This window comes from Lentinula edodes (genome assembly GCF_021015755.1).
Source record: "Lentinula edodes strain Le(Bin) 0899 ss11 chromosome Unknown C8R40scaffold_3, whole genome shotgun sequence".
Taxonomy (NCBI): Eukaryota; Fungi; Basidiomycota; class Agaricomycetes; order Agaricales; family Omphalotaceae; genus Lentinula; species Lentinula edodes.
This window is the reverse complement of record NW_025764309.1, coordinates 1179215-1196018: the sequence shown is the minus strand read 5'-3', so window position 1 is coordinate 1196018 and position 16804 is coordinate 1179215. Positions and strand designations below refer to the sequence as shown.

Genomic DNA, 16804 nt, shown 5'->3' with positions numbered 1-16804 from the left:
GGTGGGCGGTCAGGGCGATTGCGTTGACGTGGGGACGGAATTGAGACGGGTTCGAGACGGGTTCTACTATGACTGGTGTTTCCTCTCTGAACTCCTCTGATATCCCAGTGTTTTTTGGGGAGGGTCTGGCAGAGGATAATGGAGAGGGAGTAGAAGGAAGCTCAGGCAAGCTAAGCACTCCTTCATTGACGGATTTGGATCTGTCCGAGACTTCGGCAAAAACTTTGGGAGCTTGGAACTGGGAGCTGGTGAAGGCGCGACGCAAGCACCCATGGGACATCGCCTGAGAACAAAAGACCGAAGAAGGGAGCCGTGGGTTCAGCTGGTGGAGCTCCTGAAGGACCGTTAGTTGTTGGAGGAGGTAAAGAGTTCGCGGCTGGTCACGGGTAAGTTTAAGCGCCCGCCGAATTTGGAGCGACGCTTGCTCCCAGGAAACGTCGCTCCAAATTCGGCGGGCGCTTAATATCTCTGCAGTTGTCTTGTCCCTCCGCAGGTCCTAAATCTTTTTTTGCCTTCCGGTTTCAAAACAGATTATATGTCTACTTTACAACTGACAGAAACTCAAGCTTTGGCTCTCCAGGCTTTGCTCTACAGAGAGAAGCAATTGCCTCCTGCACTGCAAGAAGTGCTGGCAGCCCTTCCTCCTAGTAGGGATATTGAAACAGGAAATTATCTATCTCCAGAGGTAAGTTTTGGGAGTTGATTTATATTCATTCAATCACCTGTTTCTGCTTCTCTTTAGACATATACCAAAAGGAAAGAAATAGAGCCTACAAAGTTCTCACCTACTACCCCCACCCCTACATCTACATTGCCTTCCACATCCGCATCTCTGTTCCCGTCCCCATCCGCGTCCACGTCCGCCTCTACTTCCCTGTCCATGTCCACCTCTCATTCGATGTCTGCGCCCACCTCGGTATTTGCGCCTGTGTCCATGTCCACCTCTGCCTCTGTGCCCACCAGCGCTTCGATGTCTGCGCCCACCAGCGCTTCGATGTCTGCGCCCACCAGCGCTTCGATGTCTGCGCCCACCAGCGCTTTGATGTCTGCGCCCACCAGCGCCTCGATGTCTGCGCCCACCTCCACATCGGTGTCTGCGCCCACCTCCACATCGGTGTCTGCGCCCACCTCCAAATCGGTGTCTGTGCCCACCTCCACATTGGTGTCCGCATCCGCATCGGTGTCTGCGTCCACCTCGGTGTCCACATCGGTGTCCACATCGGCACCCACCTCCACCTCCGCGTCCACATTGGTGTCCACATTGGTGTCCGCATCCACCTCCTCGCCCACGTCCGCATCCGCGCTGGCGTCCACCACGTCCACGGTGTCTCCAACATCTCCGTTGTCTCTGTTGTCTCCCTTGATGTTCCCATCCACGTCCGTGTTCCCTTCCCCAACCATGTCCGCGTCCATGTCTGCTTCCTCTCTTTTAACATCAGGGACCGCAGCGCCCTGCACCCACTGCACCCACTGCGGCTTTTCAACCTATGCCTCTCCTGGCCCTTGGATTCCTGGGCAGAGAACAGCTCCTGAGTACCAAGAAGCCAGTGTGGACACTGAGGAAGTCCTGATCGAGACATGTTCTTCCCCTTCTTCCTTTCATCCTGTAGCTCCCCAGGATTTGAATCAACCTCTTAGAAAACGGAAAAGACGTGCAGGGACCTCTGGGGGGGGACAAGAAGATCCTGCACCTATAAGCTGTCCGCGTAAAAGCGTTAGGACCAAGAAACGCGCCAGAAACGCTGCTTACGACTCAGTTCAGGAGGTTATCAATCGTTTCTCTATCAATGACACACCAGCGGAGCCCTCTAAGGACATCACCGCGGACATGACTACAGAGCTCGGAAGAATATCGTTAGGCACCCAGACCTCCGTAGGTTCCGCAGAATACTTGAGCTGGGTAGCGGATTTGAAAAGTATGATGGAGGGAACTCTGAATAACGTCCGAGATATGGCGGTATCTTCCCTAGTAAGTATAGCTAGGCATTGTGATTTGGCTACAAAGGTAGATGGTACAGCCAGGTTTGTGCGCATGCTCAACGAGCTTTACTTCGCTGCGAAAGTCAATAGGTACGTCTTATCGAAAGTATACGGGGTATCAAATTAATTTATAAATTTTTAGCCGGCTGAATTTAATGAAAATAAAGGAGAACAGTCTACGACCCAGACCTACAGCAATTTTCCAAACTCTCCAGAACCATTCCATTCCGATACAGAAAAGTCGTGACTTCTTATCGGCGGGTAGTCGGTGGGCGTTTTTAGCTAACTCTGGTACCTCAAAACCTTCTCTCTATGATCTGAGCTAAGATTCCTGTTTAGGTTCCCTTTACTTGCTACTAGTAATAGCTTTCAAGGGTGAAGACAACTATTTTAGAAAGAAGGCATCTGTTACAGTCATCCAAGCTTTGTGTAATCAAATTAGGGCACCTACGCCATCTGGTGAATTTTTTGTTTGTAGTTCTCAAAAACGGTACTAAAATCAGGCTTCCTTTATAGTTTCCGGTGATCTGGTCAAGTCACATTTGATACCGGTATTGGCCAATCTTCGAAAGGATATCCCGATCTCAATACCAACTCTTTATCATCCTTCACTCTTCAAACATTTGGGTCTTTCGTCATCCTTTGATAGCGGAAACTTAAACAAAAGTGACAACTACTTTAGCTCTTTTTTTTTTCAGTGAGTATTTAAAGTTTTTGCTTTTGCTTCAAATTAATGAATACCTATCACCTAGCACCTTTCGTTCGCTTCCAAGAGACTGGGAAGCCTGGAATCTATTTCTTGCTATTCCAGAAGACCAGCTGTTGAGTACGGCTTTGTTAGAAAGAAGATTTCTCCTTTTTTCACCGGTAGAGGAGGATGTTGGCTCTATTTCTGAACTAACGTCCTCTTCAGAGGAAGAGCCTCTAGCTCAAAGGTTTCTTGCTAAACCTCTTCCGATATCTATGATTTTTTCGAGAATGGGATTCCAATCTCAGGATGCGGAAGGTATTCATCAAATTCTCCGCACCCCTTACGTTCCTCAGAAAACCGCGGAACCTTTTCCGGCTGATCTTAGGAGAAGAAGCAAATGGACAGAGCAGGAAAGGAGGGCAGCTATTAATTGTGTCAAACCAGATTCTCTGGACAAGTACGCCCAGGAGGTAAGTTTTCTTGATCTCTGTTTCAAATACAGACTCAAGTCGATATATATTAGATGAATCAACGCTTCGATTCCCTGGGGCAGCTCTCAGATCAGAGGTACCTCAAACTTGACAGGAACTTGGTCGATGGGTAAGATTTCTAAACCGTTTTTTTTGACGCAGGAAGTACATCTGACAAATGTGCAGGAAAGTCCTTCAAGTTTATGATGACAATCAAAGTCTCCTGTACACCTTAGACACCACCATGCCTGCTAATCTGAGGGAAGGCTTGGAGACTGCTGTACAGGCCTGTTTATCAGATACTACGGCACAGTTCAGGTATCAAGAACCTTCTGCTTCAGTTAAAACTAGAGCGTTTTCCTCTCTTCATTTCACCAACCAAACTCGCTATTTAACTCACGTAAGTTCCAAGGAAACATTTCGCCTAGATTCCAGTCTTACTTTTCTCAGGGTTACGACGCTCCTGAGGACATTCATCCCCTATATCTCCGAAACTCTGACGGGGGAAAGACAAATCATAGCCAATTTCTAAGCCATCCTTCAGAAGATATTCAGAAACTATCTCAGGAATACGCTACTTTGAAGGAAGCTCTTGAGGCGGTCCTACAGTGGATAGTGGAAAAAGTAAATCAATATTTTTCTTGCGAGTTTTTTCTAAATATATGGCAGGTTTTGCGTATTCATCCAGATATGTTTCAAGAAATTCTCGCTACAGCAGATCTTCTTCCTTTAAATGACACGTCTCCTGCCTCGCCTTTTACCAGTATAGTGGTGAACATCAATGTAGGCACTTTGGCCCACAGGGACAAGAATGATGGATACGCCTGTATCTGTGTTACTATTGGTAATCCTAAAGGGGGGGAACTAGAAATGTACGAGCCTAAACTACTGATAGAAACACGCAACGGAGATGTGGTAGTATTTTTTTCTCATAAGTATACTCACTTCAACCTACCTTACAGTGGCACTAGAGGATCCATTGTTATTCATGGGGATAAAACTGGAGTAGATTATCAGAAGGATGGATTTGGTTGGTTCAAGAATATTTATTTCACTTAGAGTTTATTGTACTTAGAGTTTCTGGGGGGAAATCAGGCCGAGGGCAGGCGCGGCGCGGCTGCCTTTGTGTATATATTTGTTTATAATTGTTGGTTTCAACGTCAACCAGGTCCTCTTTAACGCTTTCTTTCACTTTCTCTCACTTTCTCTTTTTCATTCAAACTCTGGCTGTTACTGAATATTATGGAAGAAAACAAACAAGGTAAAGCGCAAGTTTATTAGAGGCTATAGTGGTTGTAGCCTAAAGTATTTAATGACAAAAATTGAAGCTTTATCCTTTTTTTCGGCCCATCATCCCTGGTTAGACGGCGAAGGAGAAACTTCTGATTCTCTGGTGAGAGTTACAGAGTACAAATTTTCTTCCCTTAACTCCTCTATTGCAGACCGAGATCGAAGCCAATTACCTTCTCAGAATAGCAGAGATTCAAAAGACTCTGTATACTTCTGAAAAAGCGGTTCTAGATCAGAAGATCTCTTTAACCAAGCTCATACTGGAATTACATCTACATCGTATCAATCAAATTCAGTTTGAAAACTCCAAAGCGGAAGAAACAGCGACTAAAATGAAAGATATTCTACTTGATATCAGAAAGAAATGTGGGTCCTGTGGTTCTTGCCAAATACTTCTTCTGACATCTCCCTTTTCTTCCTTTTAGAGAATCCCTCAAAGAAGGGTAAAGCCGGAACCCCCAACTCTCCTCCCCTTATGGAACTAGACGAAGGGTTCGAGGAAGATATTGAAGAAGAAGAGATGGAAGAGTCAGGGGAGATTGAGGAGGCGGAGGAGATGGAGGAGCCTCTGGAAATTAACAAATCCCAGGAGACAGAAATACGCTATTACGATGAAGGTGATTTCTTTTAATTCCTTCTACAATACTTTTCTAACAAATTCCCGTACAGGAGTCAGAATTTTTAGTTATCGAGGAGCTACAGGAGGTCTTGTTCTGGATTAAAGACGTTGAGATACTGTACTATATAAGGCTTGAAAACAATTAGGTTCCTTTTACTATAGGTGAAAATGTTCGCAAACTGAAACAAAAATAATTGTGAAGAGAGATAAATTTCGCTGGGGGAATTTGAAGGGATTTAAGTAGGATACCTCGAGGTGAGAATTTAGTTGTGGGTCCTTGCCCAAACTTTCTTTCGCCTTTCTTTCTCCTTCCATGACAAAAAAATCGAACAAAAATTTAGATCCTTCTCTACCTCGCAAGTATAATCTCCAGGTTGCCTTATACACTTTTATTGATTTTGCTTTTTAGAGGTATAAGTTTCCTGTTCTACGACATGTTTTACTCAGCTCTCTTCCGATTCAGAGATCAAGTAGCCGCTCAAATAAGGGTACAGGAGGTCATGCCAATCAGATGCTAGAAACAGCTGACAAGATGTCTCTTCCTCAAAAAACGTTTTCTCGAAGTCCCAATACTGTATTAGGGGAAGACGCTCTGCCTAATCCTATGGCGCCAGCTCCTCCAAAACCGGTAAGCTGGGGAAAAAGTGTATATCACCACCTACAACTAATTCAACAAAAATTAGAAACGCGGAAGAGGTGGTAGGGCACCTAGCACAAAAAAGGGCAAAAAACAAGAACAAAGTGAAAGCGAATCTACTTCTGTAACTCAGGCTACGCTTCCGCTAGTCTCGCCTATGTCTGGTTATCCTCCTCCTCCTCCTCCTATAGCTCGAAGAGTTCCCTTACCATCTGCTGCTCCGATAGAAGACGTAGTCAAAAGAGCTGGATTGAACACGGTAAAACCATATTCGATTAACCCACAAAGCCATAAACAAAGAAACTAACGAACGTTTTACTAGAATGAAAAGGAAAGCGAGAGACTGGAAGTCTCTTGCTTTCCTGGAGTTGAAGCCAACGGTGTTGCTGGAATCGAAGCTACTTGCAATAATCCAGGACTACACCTTCCTCAAGATATCAGTGGGGAAGAAAATGTCCTTGATTACGGAGGGAATCATGAACAGGGCTCAGGAGGGGAACAGGCTGAGTATGCGCATAAGCATGCCGGAAATCTTAATAACGAAGGGGAGTACAACAGCTTTTATGGGGGAGGCTACAGGGGAACAGGAGGTTATGGCGGAGGTGGTTATGGAGGTGGTTATGGAGGTGGTTATGGAGGTAGAGGTGGTGGTTATGGGGGAGGTGGTGGTTATGGCAGTGGTGGTTACGACGGCAGTAGTTATGGCAGAGATGGTGGTTATGGCGGTGGTGGTGGTGGTGGTGGCGGTGGTTATGGCGGTGGTTATGGTGGTGGTTATGGCGGTGGTTATGGTGGTGGTTATGGTGGTGGTGGTTATGGCGGCGGTTATGGCAGTGGTTATGGCGGTGGTTACGGCGGTGGGTACAGCAATAGTCATGGAGGGAATGGGGGAAGTCATGGAGGCAGCGCAGAAGGGGGAGGTCATATGGGAGGCTACGCAAGAGAAGGTTTTCAAGGTGTTCAGGAAGAGGGTAAAGGTATTTATGGTGGAAGTTACTTAGGAAACGACGATAGAGCTTTTGGCGGGGGTTATAAAAGGTATGAAGGAGCCTTTGTGGGAAACCAAAGGGGTACGGATAGCAATAACGCTGGAGGAAGAGGAAGCTATATTCCAAGCTCCTCAGAAGAACCTACTCAACTTTCTTCTCATGTTGATAAAGGGGATGTTGTTCCGAAGCCATGGGGGAGTAACGACAAAGCTTATAGGGAAACTACCGGAGGAATAGGTTTTTCAAATTATTTAGTATAAAATTCAAAGCTGACGTTTTTTTTTTAGAAATTGACACCACCAATTCCGTGAGTTGACTATCTATCTGGCTTTCGGAGTCTTACCTCTTTGAATTCAAACTAGGTTTCATCAGATACAGAAATTCTCAAAAAGCGAAAACGCTACTTTCCCAAGCCTCCTAATCCAGAAATCCTTAAAAGGCACGGCCAAAGTCAATGGGACAAGGTGGAGGAAAATTGGGAAGAGGAAGAGCGAGCTGAGTTTGAGCACGACCCAGAAGCTGACAACGATGATAACGAAGCAAATGACGAAGATGATGAAGATGACGAAAAGGATGAAGAAGATGAAGCTACAACAAATTCTCGTGAATATAAACGTGAACCATTTTTTACCTTGATTATGTTTTGATTTTTGACTTGTTGTTCAGGCTATGCAACGACTGTATTGGAAAATGAACCAACCTCAGGTCAAAGCTACTCTATTTCTCGTCCTGTGTCTCGTCCTGTGTCTCGCTCTGTTTCTCATCCTGTCTCTCATCCTGTCTCCGGTAATGCTTCTCGAGCAGCCTCTCATTTGCCTACCCGTCCTCCTACCCGTCCTCCTACCCGTCCTCCTACCCGTCCTGTTTCACCAGGTTCGTTTTGTGTTATTGTTGTGTTTTATTTGTTGTCGATAATTCTTGACTTGTTTAAGCTTTACCTGTACCTGTTCCTTCAACAACAGGTTCGTTTATTATATTTAATTTTGATTATCAATAAACTTTTCCTTTTAGATCAATCTGAACAGAGTACTAGTAAAGGTACCTCATTTCTCAAAGTCTTTATATATGCTGACTTGTTTTAGTCCGTAAATCAAAGGCAAATTCAGAAAAAGCCACAAAAGACCCAACGAAGCTTTCATTCTATACTCCTCAAGCTAAAAAAGTAATCACCGGCTCTCAGATGTTTATGCATCAAGCGATGGTTCTTGAAGGACCTTTTCTTACCATGGAGAATCACGAAACTCTTCTTTTCGACTGTCTCACTCGCTCAATAAAGGAAAGGGGAGAGGAAGGTCTTCACGTTGAAGAAGGTGGGTATTTCAATTCTTCAATCTTTGTCAAGATTATCATTTCAGCTCAGGATATATCGAGGAGCATAAAGAAGACATAATCACGTTTGTAAGTTTTCGACTTGTTTGTATTCTTGACTTACTTACGTAGAGTAACCTAGTTATATAAAAGCCAGAGTAGTTTCAGGAATACCCTGAAGCGACTAGCAGAGCCTATGGTTATTAGTCATTACGGACTACCTCTACCAAAAGACCAAGAACCCAATACAGGTTTCAACGCCGCTCAGTTTAATGAACTTACAGTAGCTTATGTGGATAAACTCTTGCAAAAGAGTTTCTTTTTGCAAGATGGAAGGGATGCCAATGTAAAGTGTTTTTTGTTCTTCTGAAATAAACTGACTAATTTTTGAGGGCTAGGGCCGTGTCAATAATTTCGCTCATCCTTGTCTTAGAGAAGTAGTGAAGGTTCTGTTTTATACAAGTAGCAAAGCCTTGGCAAAAACCTTTCCAAACGATTTCAGCGCAGAAATACCTTACGGAGCACTTGTTTTGGCTGCCATGATTGTTGAGTTGATTATGTTTTGTGGCTGCTCCAGTTATTTGACTATTTAAACTCCAGATACGACATTGCATTTCCAAATATGAGGATGGTCCCAAACCGAAAAATGTTGATTTTACCACAGCCTCAAATCTTGAATATTACAAGCTCTATACTGATATGATTACGTCTATGCTTGGGGAGCCTTACCATTCTTCGAAATTTAAACAAAATATGAGGTCTTGGGCCTCCAGCTTTAGGTCAGCTTCTTTGATATGAAAACTTCTCAACTGACCGGTACTTTAGTATGGAGGCGAACTTGGAAAAAGGAAAGACACGTATCCAACACATTGATCTTTCCTGAGCTACAAGGTAAAGAAATTGTAGTTATTTTCTAAATGTTTCTTATTAAGCTTGTAGATCCTCTTCAAAGTTATTTACTGCATCGGACTTTTGGCCTAAGCTTGAGGTTGTAAATATCTCCTCGCGGTCTAGTATAATATAAGGCTTTCATGGATTGGCCGATGACAGAAGCCAGGAGTCGTGAAAGATGTACATACGATTGGAAAGCAGAACAGCAGACAGCGGAATAGCCAGATTAGGGATAGCGGATAGTGGGATACGGGATACAGTCTAGCGGGACAGCGGGACAGCGGGAAAGCGGGAAAGCGGGTAGTAGACATCCGCCTCCTCTATTTGTAAATACTACCTAATGCGGATCATATGATTAGATATACATATTTTTACCTGAGCAGCTGAAAGTCATATGGCAATTTCCCTCCCAGCTGGGAGCTTCTGGGAGCAGAAATGTCAAATAAGCCGAAGATTTTAAAAGCTCTTCCCAGCTCTCTCCAGTGCTCTCCAGCCAGTACCCTTGCTCTCGCTGCTTTGAGTGCTGGGGATGCTGGGAAATGCTGGGAAATGCTTTGCAAAGCTGGGCAGCATCGCCCAGGTTTTGCAGATGCGGAATTGTACAGAATGGGAGCATGAAGTTGCATGTAGCTTTATGTTTGACATTGAAGTAGTACTGATGAAATCTTGGATGATGGCAATCTTTTCCTGCAGAGATTGAAAGTTCATAAGAGCATCGGAGGCGGTGGTGCGAGAGAGAGAGAGACGACGCAGAAAATTTTCTTCAACAAAGATCACATGAGCAAATCAAATTTCCCATTTCAGACTCTCACATGACTAGAGGTATAGACTAGGGATGAACAGAAATAATTGAGGCGAGAGATGACCACAAGAATGCGCCGTTGCTTATTTTCGGGCGTTGAGCCCTGGCATCAAGATTTTGAAACTCAGTTCATTTGATAATTTTGTCCCTTGCTCATACTCGATCGTTTGAACATGGGTTATATGAAGGTTTGACTGTGTAGTGTCGCTGTAGTTTTCAAACCTGTGCAATATGGCTTGCGTAGGGATCCTTATCAGACAATTTTACATATAAGATAACGTTGACTTGAATCATTCCCCTCCTTAGGAACCAACGCGAAGACCCAGGAGGTAGATTTGCTGGTCAAATCTATCACACGCCGCTGGTACGTATTGTGTCTGTAACAGTTTACCTGCAGGCCTTGTAGTTGCTGAACTTCCCTCGTCTTTTCACCCTTTTCTTTTCTAGAGCCTTCCCCCATCTTTCTCCTTCGAAAACCACAATCATGTATCCGATGTCCCTGGTACACTTGTTCTTGTTGTGGACGGGGCTCCTGTCTTCAAGTTTCCTTCAAGTCGGTGTTGTAGCAATTCCGATGCCTAATACCTCAGTATCGCTCGAACCACGAGTATCACGCGGTAAGCTTTCGTAGTGTTCGAGTAAACAATCTTCTGATTTTAGCCTACCATGGAATTAGCTTTGGTTGACATTCAAATTTTCCTCAGTCGTGGAAGGGGCTCTACACCAAAACAGTCTTGGTCCCTTTTTGTGGGCTATGATCATGGTTATCGAACCAACATAGATCTGAGCGCAGTCGAGGCGGTCTTGTTCCCGAACGGTCGACGTAAAAGGCTGACTAGAGCTAAAGATAAGAATAAGATAGCAACCATTTCATTCGAGACAGAACTCAGCAAGGAGATCGTTTGGGATTCACTTCTTAAAGTTCAATGCGGAGGAAAATGTTCCACGAGATTGTTTTGGATCATTCATGCATTGGAGGAGCTGCGTCAGTCGGCACACATAACTTCTTTTCAATTTTCGGAAACTAGGTGGCTGGTTGTGGCCAAGGAAATGATTGAGTCCAGAGGCACTGCAGATGGTCGCTCAGTAGTAGGAACACCAGCGGAAGAGGAATACAAGAAGTTGGAAATGGCTCTGAACGCTGGACATGACATTACTGTAGAGCAGTTCCAAGATATCGCGCTCGGGAATGGTGTCGTGTAGCAAATTACCTTAATATGCATATACCAGTCGTGTTGTGTCCTAGGTCGGAGCTCTCTCGCGAGAGATTTTGTCATGAAAGTTTTGATCAGTGAGGCCTATAAGTGAGGGTTTGCCTAATCTTAATGAGCGCTTGAGCTCGTTGTATCCAATTATCTTCTTCCTGTTACCTGCTCCATGCCCGCCCCTCTATTCACAGAGTCGGGCGTCATGCCAGTCCGCTTTGGTCGAATTATTCTCGCTCTGAGATACCTCGTTTACTTCATCAAACTTCCTCCTCACCACTACACCAGCCTCGCTCTACAAACAAACCACATCCTGCGCTCCTCCAGACAACCATGCTAGTTATCTGCTCTTGACTGGGCAATCTGTCATCTCCCAAGTTCAACCCTCACTCTCCCTGCCACTGCTCGGACTGACATTTGTACTTTACTCTCATATACTCATATCATCCACTCTGCTTTCGTATACTCGTAATTTGTACTATATCACTCTACCTCGAGGACTCGACGGCAGTCTACCTTCTCCTTGCGGGTTGAGCTCGCTGCCGTTTGAGCCTCAAGACCGGCTGTTCCTTTTTCGGACCACACCCTTCGCCGGCTGGAGCTGTGTATCTATCTATCTACATATCTTGCTTTTTCAAGCCTTTATAAAATGCCGAAAAAAGATGAGCAATCTCGATGGAGTGAACACTGAATACAATACAGTGATTTTGGAGTCCTTGATACACTTACCGTAAATTTGTTTTATGGGGACATTTATTTCTTTATTGAGTATCTCAAAACAATGCAATATATATGGTGCATGCTTGGCTAAAATTTCTAAGTGTCAGCTATCAGTACTGCAGACATATGAACAGATATGTCAGATTTTAGAGCTCATTTTGAGTGAAAAACATCCAATTTGATTGTAAGTAATGTAAGCAATTGCATTATGAGTGGAAGAAGTACTCGTACATGTACCAGACCTGGTCCTCTATCACCTCTGATAATAAATTTGGCAGTAAAATTCGAAGTACAGTAAGAATGCCCAAGATAGTTTGGTGTGACAAAATTCGAGGGACATGGACCACTAGCGCGGATCCCGGGTAGCTTTTATCCGGGTGATACATAACGCCGTCACAGGTGTATCAAGGACTCCAAGCCCGTGACATTCGCCCTTGATACGATTTAATTCCTAATTAATCGAAATTTGTCCTTGAGCATTGAGTACAGTGAGCTTAAATGATCTCAACATACTATGCTTTGATTCTAGATACTTAAATTTGAAACATTGTGACATAAGAAAGAGTCGCAAACAAAACTTGATGTTTTGTATCAAGGACTCCAAGATCACTGTATACTTGCAATATACGTTACTCTCACCCTGCTCTCACCACTGCCTTCATTTTTCGCGATTTTTTTCATTCGTTTTGTCGAAGCTTTTCGGTCTTTCCTCTCTCTCTCGATAATGTCCTTTAAGCTCACTCCCGACAATGAATTGGACCTATTTTTTTCTGCAGACCTCATCTCGGACCAGGTCAAGGCCCAGCTCCATCCAGATGTCCACGTAGGAGCCAGCCAAGTCAAATTACAACCGACTGATCAATACTACTGCTTTTTATACAGCTTCGCCCATTAGCTTCAACAGACTACCACCGTGGCCACCTCGCCGTGCTCTCCGTCCTCACCGTTGTTTCCGACCCAGGCGAGTCGAACTGGCTAGCCCAATTCCATTCTATGCGCGCTGCTTCCAAAACATACTACCCCATTGTCATCGTTTCCAAGCAAACCGACCAAATTGTCGGCGTCGGCTGTGTCTTCATTGAGCGCAAATTCCTCCGCGGGTTAGGCAGCGTCGGGCACATCGAGGATATCGCAGTCGATAAGAGCCAGCAGGGCAAAAAGTTGGGGTTGAGGATCATTCAGACGTTGACTGGAATCAGCGAGAACAGTGGATGTTACAAGACGATTTTGAATTGCAGTGACGAGAATATACGTGCGTGTTACACTCATTTTCTTTGGAGATGGGCATCCTGACGTGTTATTTTCATTGAAGCTTTTTATGAGAAATGTGGGTTCCAGAAGAAAGAGAACGAGATGGTAAGCTTTGGTCGGCACTCTCGTGTCTCTCCGCTCAAGTGCATCCGTTTCCTTTCTCTAGGCCAAATACGCTCCGGAGCGCGCACAACATTCGCCTAGGTTGTAGGGTGTGGCCCTCCCTATCCTCTCAATAACATGAATTCATACAGCCTTCCCCACGAACGCTACTACACTCTATAACTCATACGGACAATTTTGATACAAAATAATGGTGTCGTTTGGTATTTTAGTCCCCCCATAATTGGAACATGGTAGAATATCACAATCTACCTGAATCATCGTCCTTTGTCGCCGCTCTTAGAGAGCAGATAATCCTTGCGACGTTTTGATGGCGTCGATTTCGTGCATTCGCGCCCTCTCATGCGCCAGGTATGACCAGAATACACTTACAATCTAGGAGACTCGGTTTTCGCTCTATTCAAGTTGGACCTGCTGTCGGGTTCTGAATTTCCAGCGCCACAGCGAATCTCTAACTTGTGTTCTGCTGTCGGAATAGATGTATTCTCTTCGTAACTGCATATACAAACAAGTGAAAACTTAAGCTGTATGCAATCTGGTGTATAATGATCCATGACACCAGCATGATGGTATAATATTGAACAGCAGTGTTAATGATTCTATTCTACGTGGAGGTGTGTCCGTACCCACAGCTCATCGGGGACAATACTCATTATATATCCTATCCTATCTTTACACCTTGTGGGTTGTGTTTCGTGGCTTCTAAAAAAGTGAATGGGCTCAGAATACGGTGTACTGGCGCGCCCCGACGCGTCGTGGCTAATCAACATCAAACTCAATCGGGACCCACAGAATGCTGCTTAAAACTATTTATCTCTCCTTCATGAGGATATGAAATCCGTTTTGGAAGGCTACGAACATGGACAAGACAATGCTGGTGTTTGAGATGTTAACCGTGATGTAGACCCAGACTTACGGTGCTGATGAAAGTAAGATTAGACAAGATCTTCCATATGTTCGTGGCATCCCATTCAGATGTAACATTTCGTATGCAGGAACAGAAGATCAGGTAGTTCAGGCCCCGCATGACGGCCGAATTGAACCTTGGAAGCAAGGCTTGAAAAAAGCCCGTTGAGTTCTCGAAGTTCATTTATGCAATGAAAAATTTTCACTAGCCAAGTAGTCCCAGGAGAATAAACATAGGTTGTACATCATGTAAAGGCGGATTGAAGGTAGTGATATGTACAGGAAATTTAGGAAATTGTAATGAAAGTCGCGGCATACTCATTATCAGCTCATTACTCTTCAACGTGTGGTGGCTTCATGAACCCACCAATCATCCAAAGCCTCAAATTGCAACCTTCCAGTTTGGCCCATCCATCCGAACAATGCACCGATGTTCGTAGTCGTGGCACATGGCCTGATACCTTCCTGAACCTCGAAGCCAATGCTGATACATATAGAAGGGAGGGTAAGATGAAGTTCCCTGAGTGCCGTATCAACCATGGTATCAGATGGAGAAGGATATTGCCGAAATTGAAGGTGTAGTTTTTGTATGCAAGGGTTCCCTTGGAAGAGAGCTCGTTGAAGCCCATGTAATACCATTGGAGCGTCACTGAATCGCTTCAGCACAAGCTGAACAGTGAGGACGTTCACCAAGCGATTGAACATATGTTCCTCGCCGACTATTGAAGCAATGAGACACAGTGTTACCAGCGGATTCATACGGAAACGTACCGCCGTGCCTATGGTCCGAAAGGTCTAACGTGAAATGGATCAATGTTGAGTTTAATGTCGCATCGATCATTGTCATGCAGGAACCCCAATCGAGTGTCATCAGAGCTATTCGATGCAGGTTTCGTAGGTCAAAAGAACCTAAGAAAGTCGTGATGACTCCATTCTCGCAATGAGATATGTAGAGCCCCGTAAGGCAACTAGCTTGGCGGCACGACTGTGACGGCCGAGCAGGTACCGATTTTCGTCGATCCCAAGCGTCTGTAATCCAATCTGGGCCCCAGATGGACTGCAAGTGTAAGCTTTGCAGGACTGGAGCACGTATTGCGGCGCATGCCATTAAAACTTCGAAGGCAGGCGGATAGATCACGAGTGAGCGCACAGAAATGTGTTCTAATTTCTGGTTATGGCGGATGAATGACAACAATTTAGTGAACATTGCATCGTTCACCGCGTATATGATAACGTTGGAGCAACTGAGAGTCAAAGAAATGAGGTTGTGCAATTTCGACGCTTGTGGTATTTCAGAAGCAATATTGCCACTACTAGTCAAGGCCAAGACCAAGTTACGAGCATACGAAGCCACATCAGTGTTGGAAGCGACGTTCCGCTGAAACTCAGTGGTGTGCCCGATAGAGTTGTGTAGATCTGCCTGATTTGTCGAGGGAACTCTGAAATCGATGCGGTGGAACATGTGCGTTCTGGATCTAGGAACCCATGAACGCTCTACTAGGGAGCAGGTGGAGAGGGCGTCCTTCGATGGTGGTGATATTTCGTCGATTATTCTGTCGTAAATTTCGGGCGGAAAGGTAGATGAGGGTGGCATAACGAAGGAGAGCAGGAAGCGTCAGTGTTCTTGAAACGGAGCCTTCCGTAAAATTATTCAGTAATAAATCATTGTAGAAATGACAAACATTTACTCCCAAACAAAGATATACAATACAGCTTACACGAGCTCTTGCAAGGAAATCCCACCTCTAAAATGAATTTTGGCGGAGGAACTCCGACTGGCCAAGTCGGGAAATCAAGCCAAGATTCCATCCGCGCAAGGTAAATCTCCCCAAGATTCGAGGGTGTGACGGGGAAAGATTCCAGATCTAGTTTGACTGACCTAAAGTCTGTTTAGAATACACATGTCAGCTCTGGTCAACTTGAACATTCTAATGTTATACCCACGGGAACGTTAGAGTAGATTAGAGGGAGGAACATATAAATTGTGATAGTCCTTCTTTCTATTTCAACCCAGATTGAGATTCAGTACCATGCTGAATGTTGACCTGGTATTCGTTTTGAGAGGTTTTCAGATATTTTCACGGTCCTCCACGTTCATTTCCGAGAATCATACGCGCGTGTTGAGACCTTCACTGCGGTAAGTGCGCATAGTGAGCCTTGATTCAGACGGATGAATTTTGGAAAGAGGCTTAACCAAGCTCTTCATTCAGAGCACCCTAAAGGCCAAGCAGAAAGGATGCTTGGTTTTTAGGACGCTATATCTGGCAGCGATGATAGACAAAGGAAGCCTTTCAAAGTTATAAATGTAAACGATGTTACGATACGGACCGCGATAGGGAGGGAATGTATATAGACCGTCGGATACCTTGAATTATTCGTAGTATGTGGATCTAATCACGCAGGTGAATGAAATGGTGGGATTAGCTCCCCCAACCGAGTAATAGTCCTTGATGCTTGTGGGGAGGCAAGTTGAAGCGCTGATACCACTGCACGTGATGAACGCTCTAAATCCGGACCAAATAAAGCTTCAAGATTTTGATCAGATCTATTCTGATTATGTCTGTCGGTCGAGCCTCTCTCTCCTCTTCACCGTACAAGATATGCGATATACGAGTATACTGCTGTGCGAATCTCAACTTTGACTTGGAAGGGAAGGAGAAAGATTTAGAAACTTGTACAAAGATGAAGATGTGCCGTGCGCTCATGCTTCGATAACTTGAAGCATAGTCCCTTCCTAGGCCTCTGGCGTCACTACTTAAGTACTCATAGCTCTCACTCTTCGGAGAAATACGATTCCGCGGACTTCGTCACTCCCTCGAAAATTTTCTGCGATAATCCGAGCTCCGTGGCTGCATAGCGTGTTGAGTAGCTGTTGACGTTGAGTACTACATTCTCTGAACCTTCCCGAAGAGGTGTCTCATC

The 16804-nt window shown here is 44.8% G+C and overlaps 5 protein-coding genes across 5 annotated transcripts; 4 read left to right on the top strand and 1 right to left on the bottom strand.

Moving 5' to 3' along the window:
• Positions 1–68: 68 nt before the first annotated feature.
• C8R40DRAFT_1166190 (uncharacterized protein) lies at positions 69–5062 on the top strand (the record flags this gene model as incomplete). Its single annotated transcript, XM_046230815.1, has 15 exons — positions 69–248; positions 304–386; positions 475–685; positions 743–2070; positions 2123–2271; positions 2341–2439; positions 2497–2677; positions 2733–2806; positions 2852–3141; positions 3195–3271; positions 3328–3541; positions 3592–3765; positions 3811–4013; positions 4104–4171; positions 4857–5062. 15 exons carry the CDS (start codon positions 69–71, stop codon positions 5060–5062), a joined length of 3537 nt encoding a protein of 1178 aa, XP_046091073.1.
• A 520-nt stretch (positions 5063–5582) lies between these two features.
• On the top strand, positions 5583–6913 carry C8R40DRAFT_1066118 (uncharacterized protein; the record flags this gene model as incomplete). The annotated part of the gene is made up of 4 exons (XM_046225729.1): positions 5583–5678; positions 5734–5946; positions 6010–6664; positions 6726–6913. The coding sequence occupies 4 exons, from the start codon at positions 5583–5585 to the stop codon at positions 6911–6913; spliced, it is 1152 nt and encodes a 383-aa protein (XP_046091072.1).
• Positions 6914–10161: 3248 nt separating this feature from the next.
• Positions 10162–10880, top strand: C8R40DRAFT_1066117 (uncharacterized protein; the record flags this gene model as incomplete). The annotated part of the gene is made up of 2 exons (XM_046225728.1): positions 10162–10294; positions 10459–10880. The coding sequence occupies 2 exons, from the start codon at positions 10162–10164 to the stop codon at positions 10878–10880; spliced, it is 555 nt and encodes a 184-aa protein (XP_046091071.1).
• Positions 10881–12326: 1446 nt separating this feature from the next.
• C8R40DRAFT_1066116 (acyl-CoA N-acyltransferase) lies at positions 12327–13064 on the top strand (the record flags this gene model as incomplete). Its single annotated transcript, XM_046225727.1, has 4 exons — positions 12327–12440; positions 12485–12854; positions 12915–12958; positions 13020–13064. The coding sequence occupies 4 exons, from the start codon at positions 12327–12329 to the stop codon at positions 13062–13064; spliced, it is 573 nt and encodes a 190-aa protein (XP_046091070.1).
• A 1157-nt stretch (positions 13065–14221) lies between these two features.
• On the bottom strand, positions 14222–15476 carry C8R40DRAFT_1166187 (uncharacterized protein; the record flags this gene model as incomplete). The annotated part of the gene is made up of 2 exons (XM_046230814.1): positions 14222–14601; positions 14654–15476. The coding sequence occupies 2 exons, from the start codon at positions 15474–15476 to the stop codon at positions 14222–14224; spliced, it is 1203 nt and encodes a 400-aa protein (XP_046091069.1).
• Positions 15477–16804: the final 1328 nt, after the last annotated feature.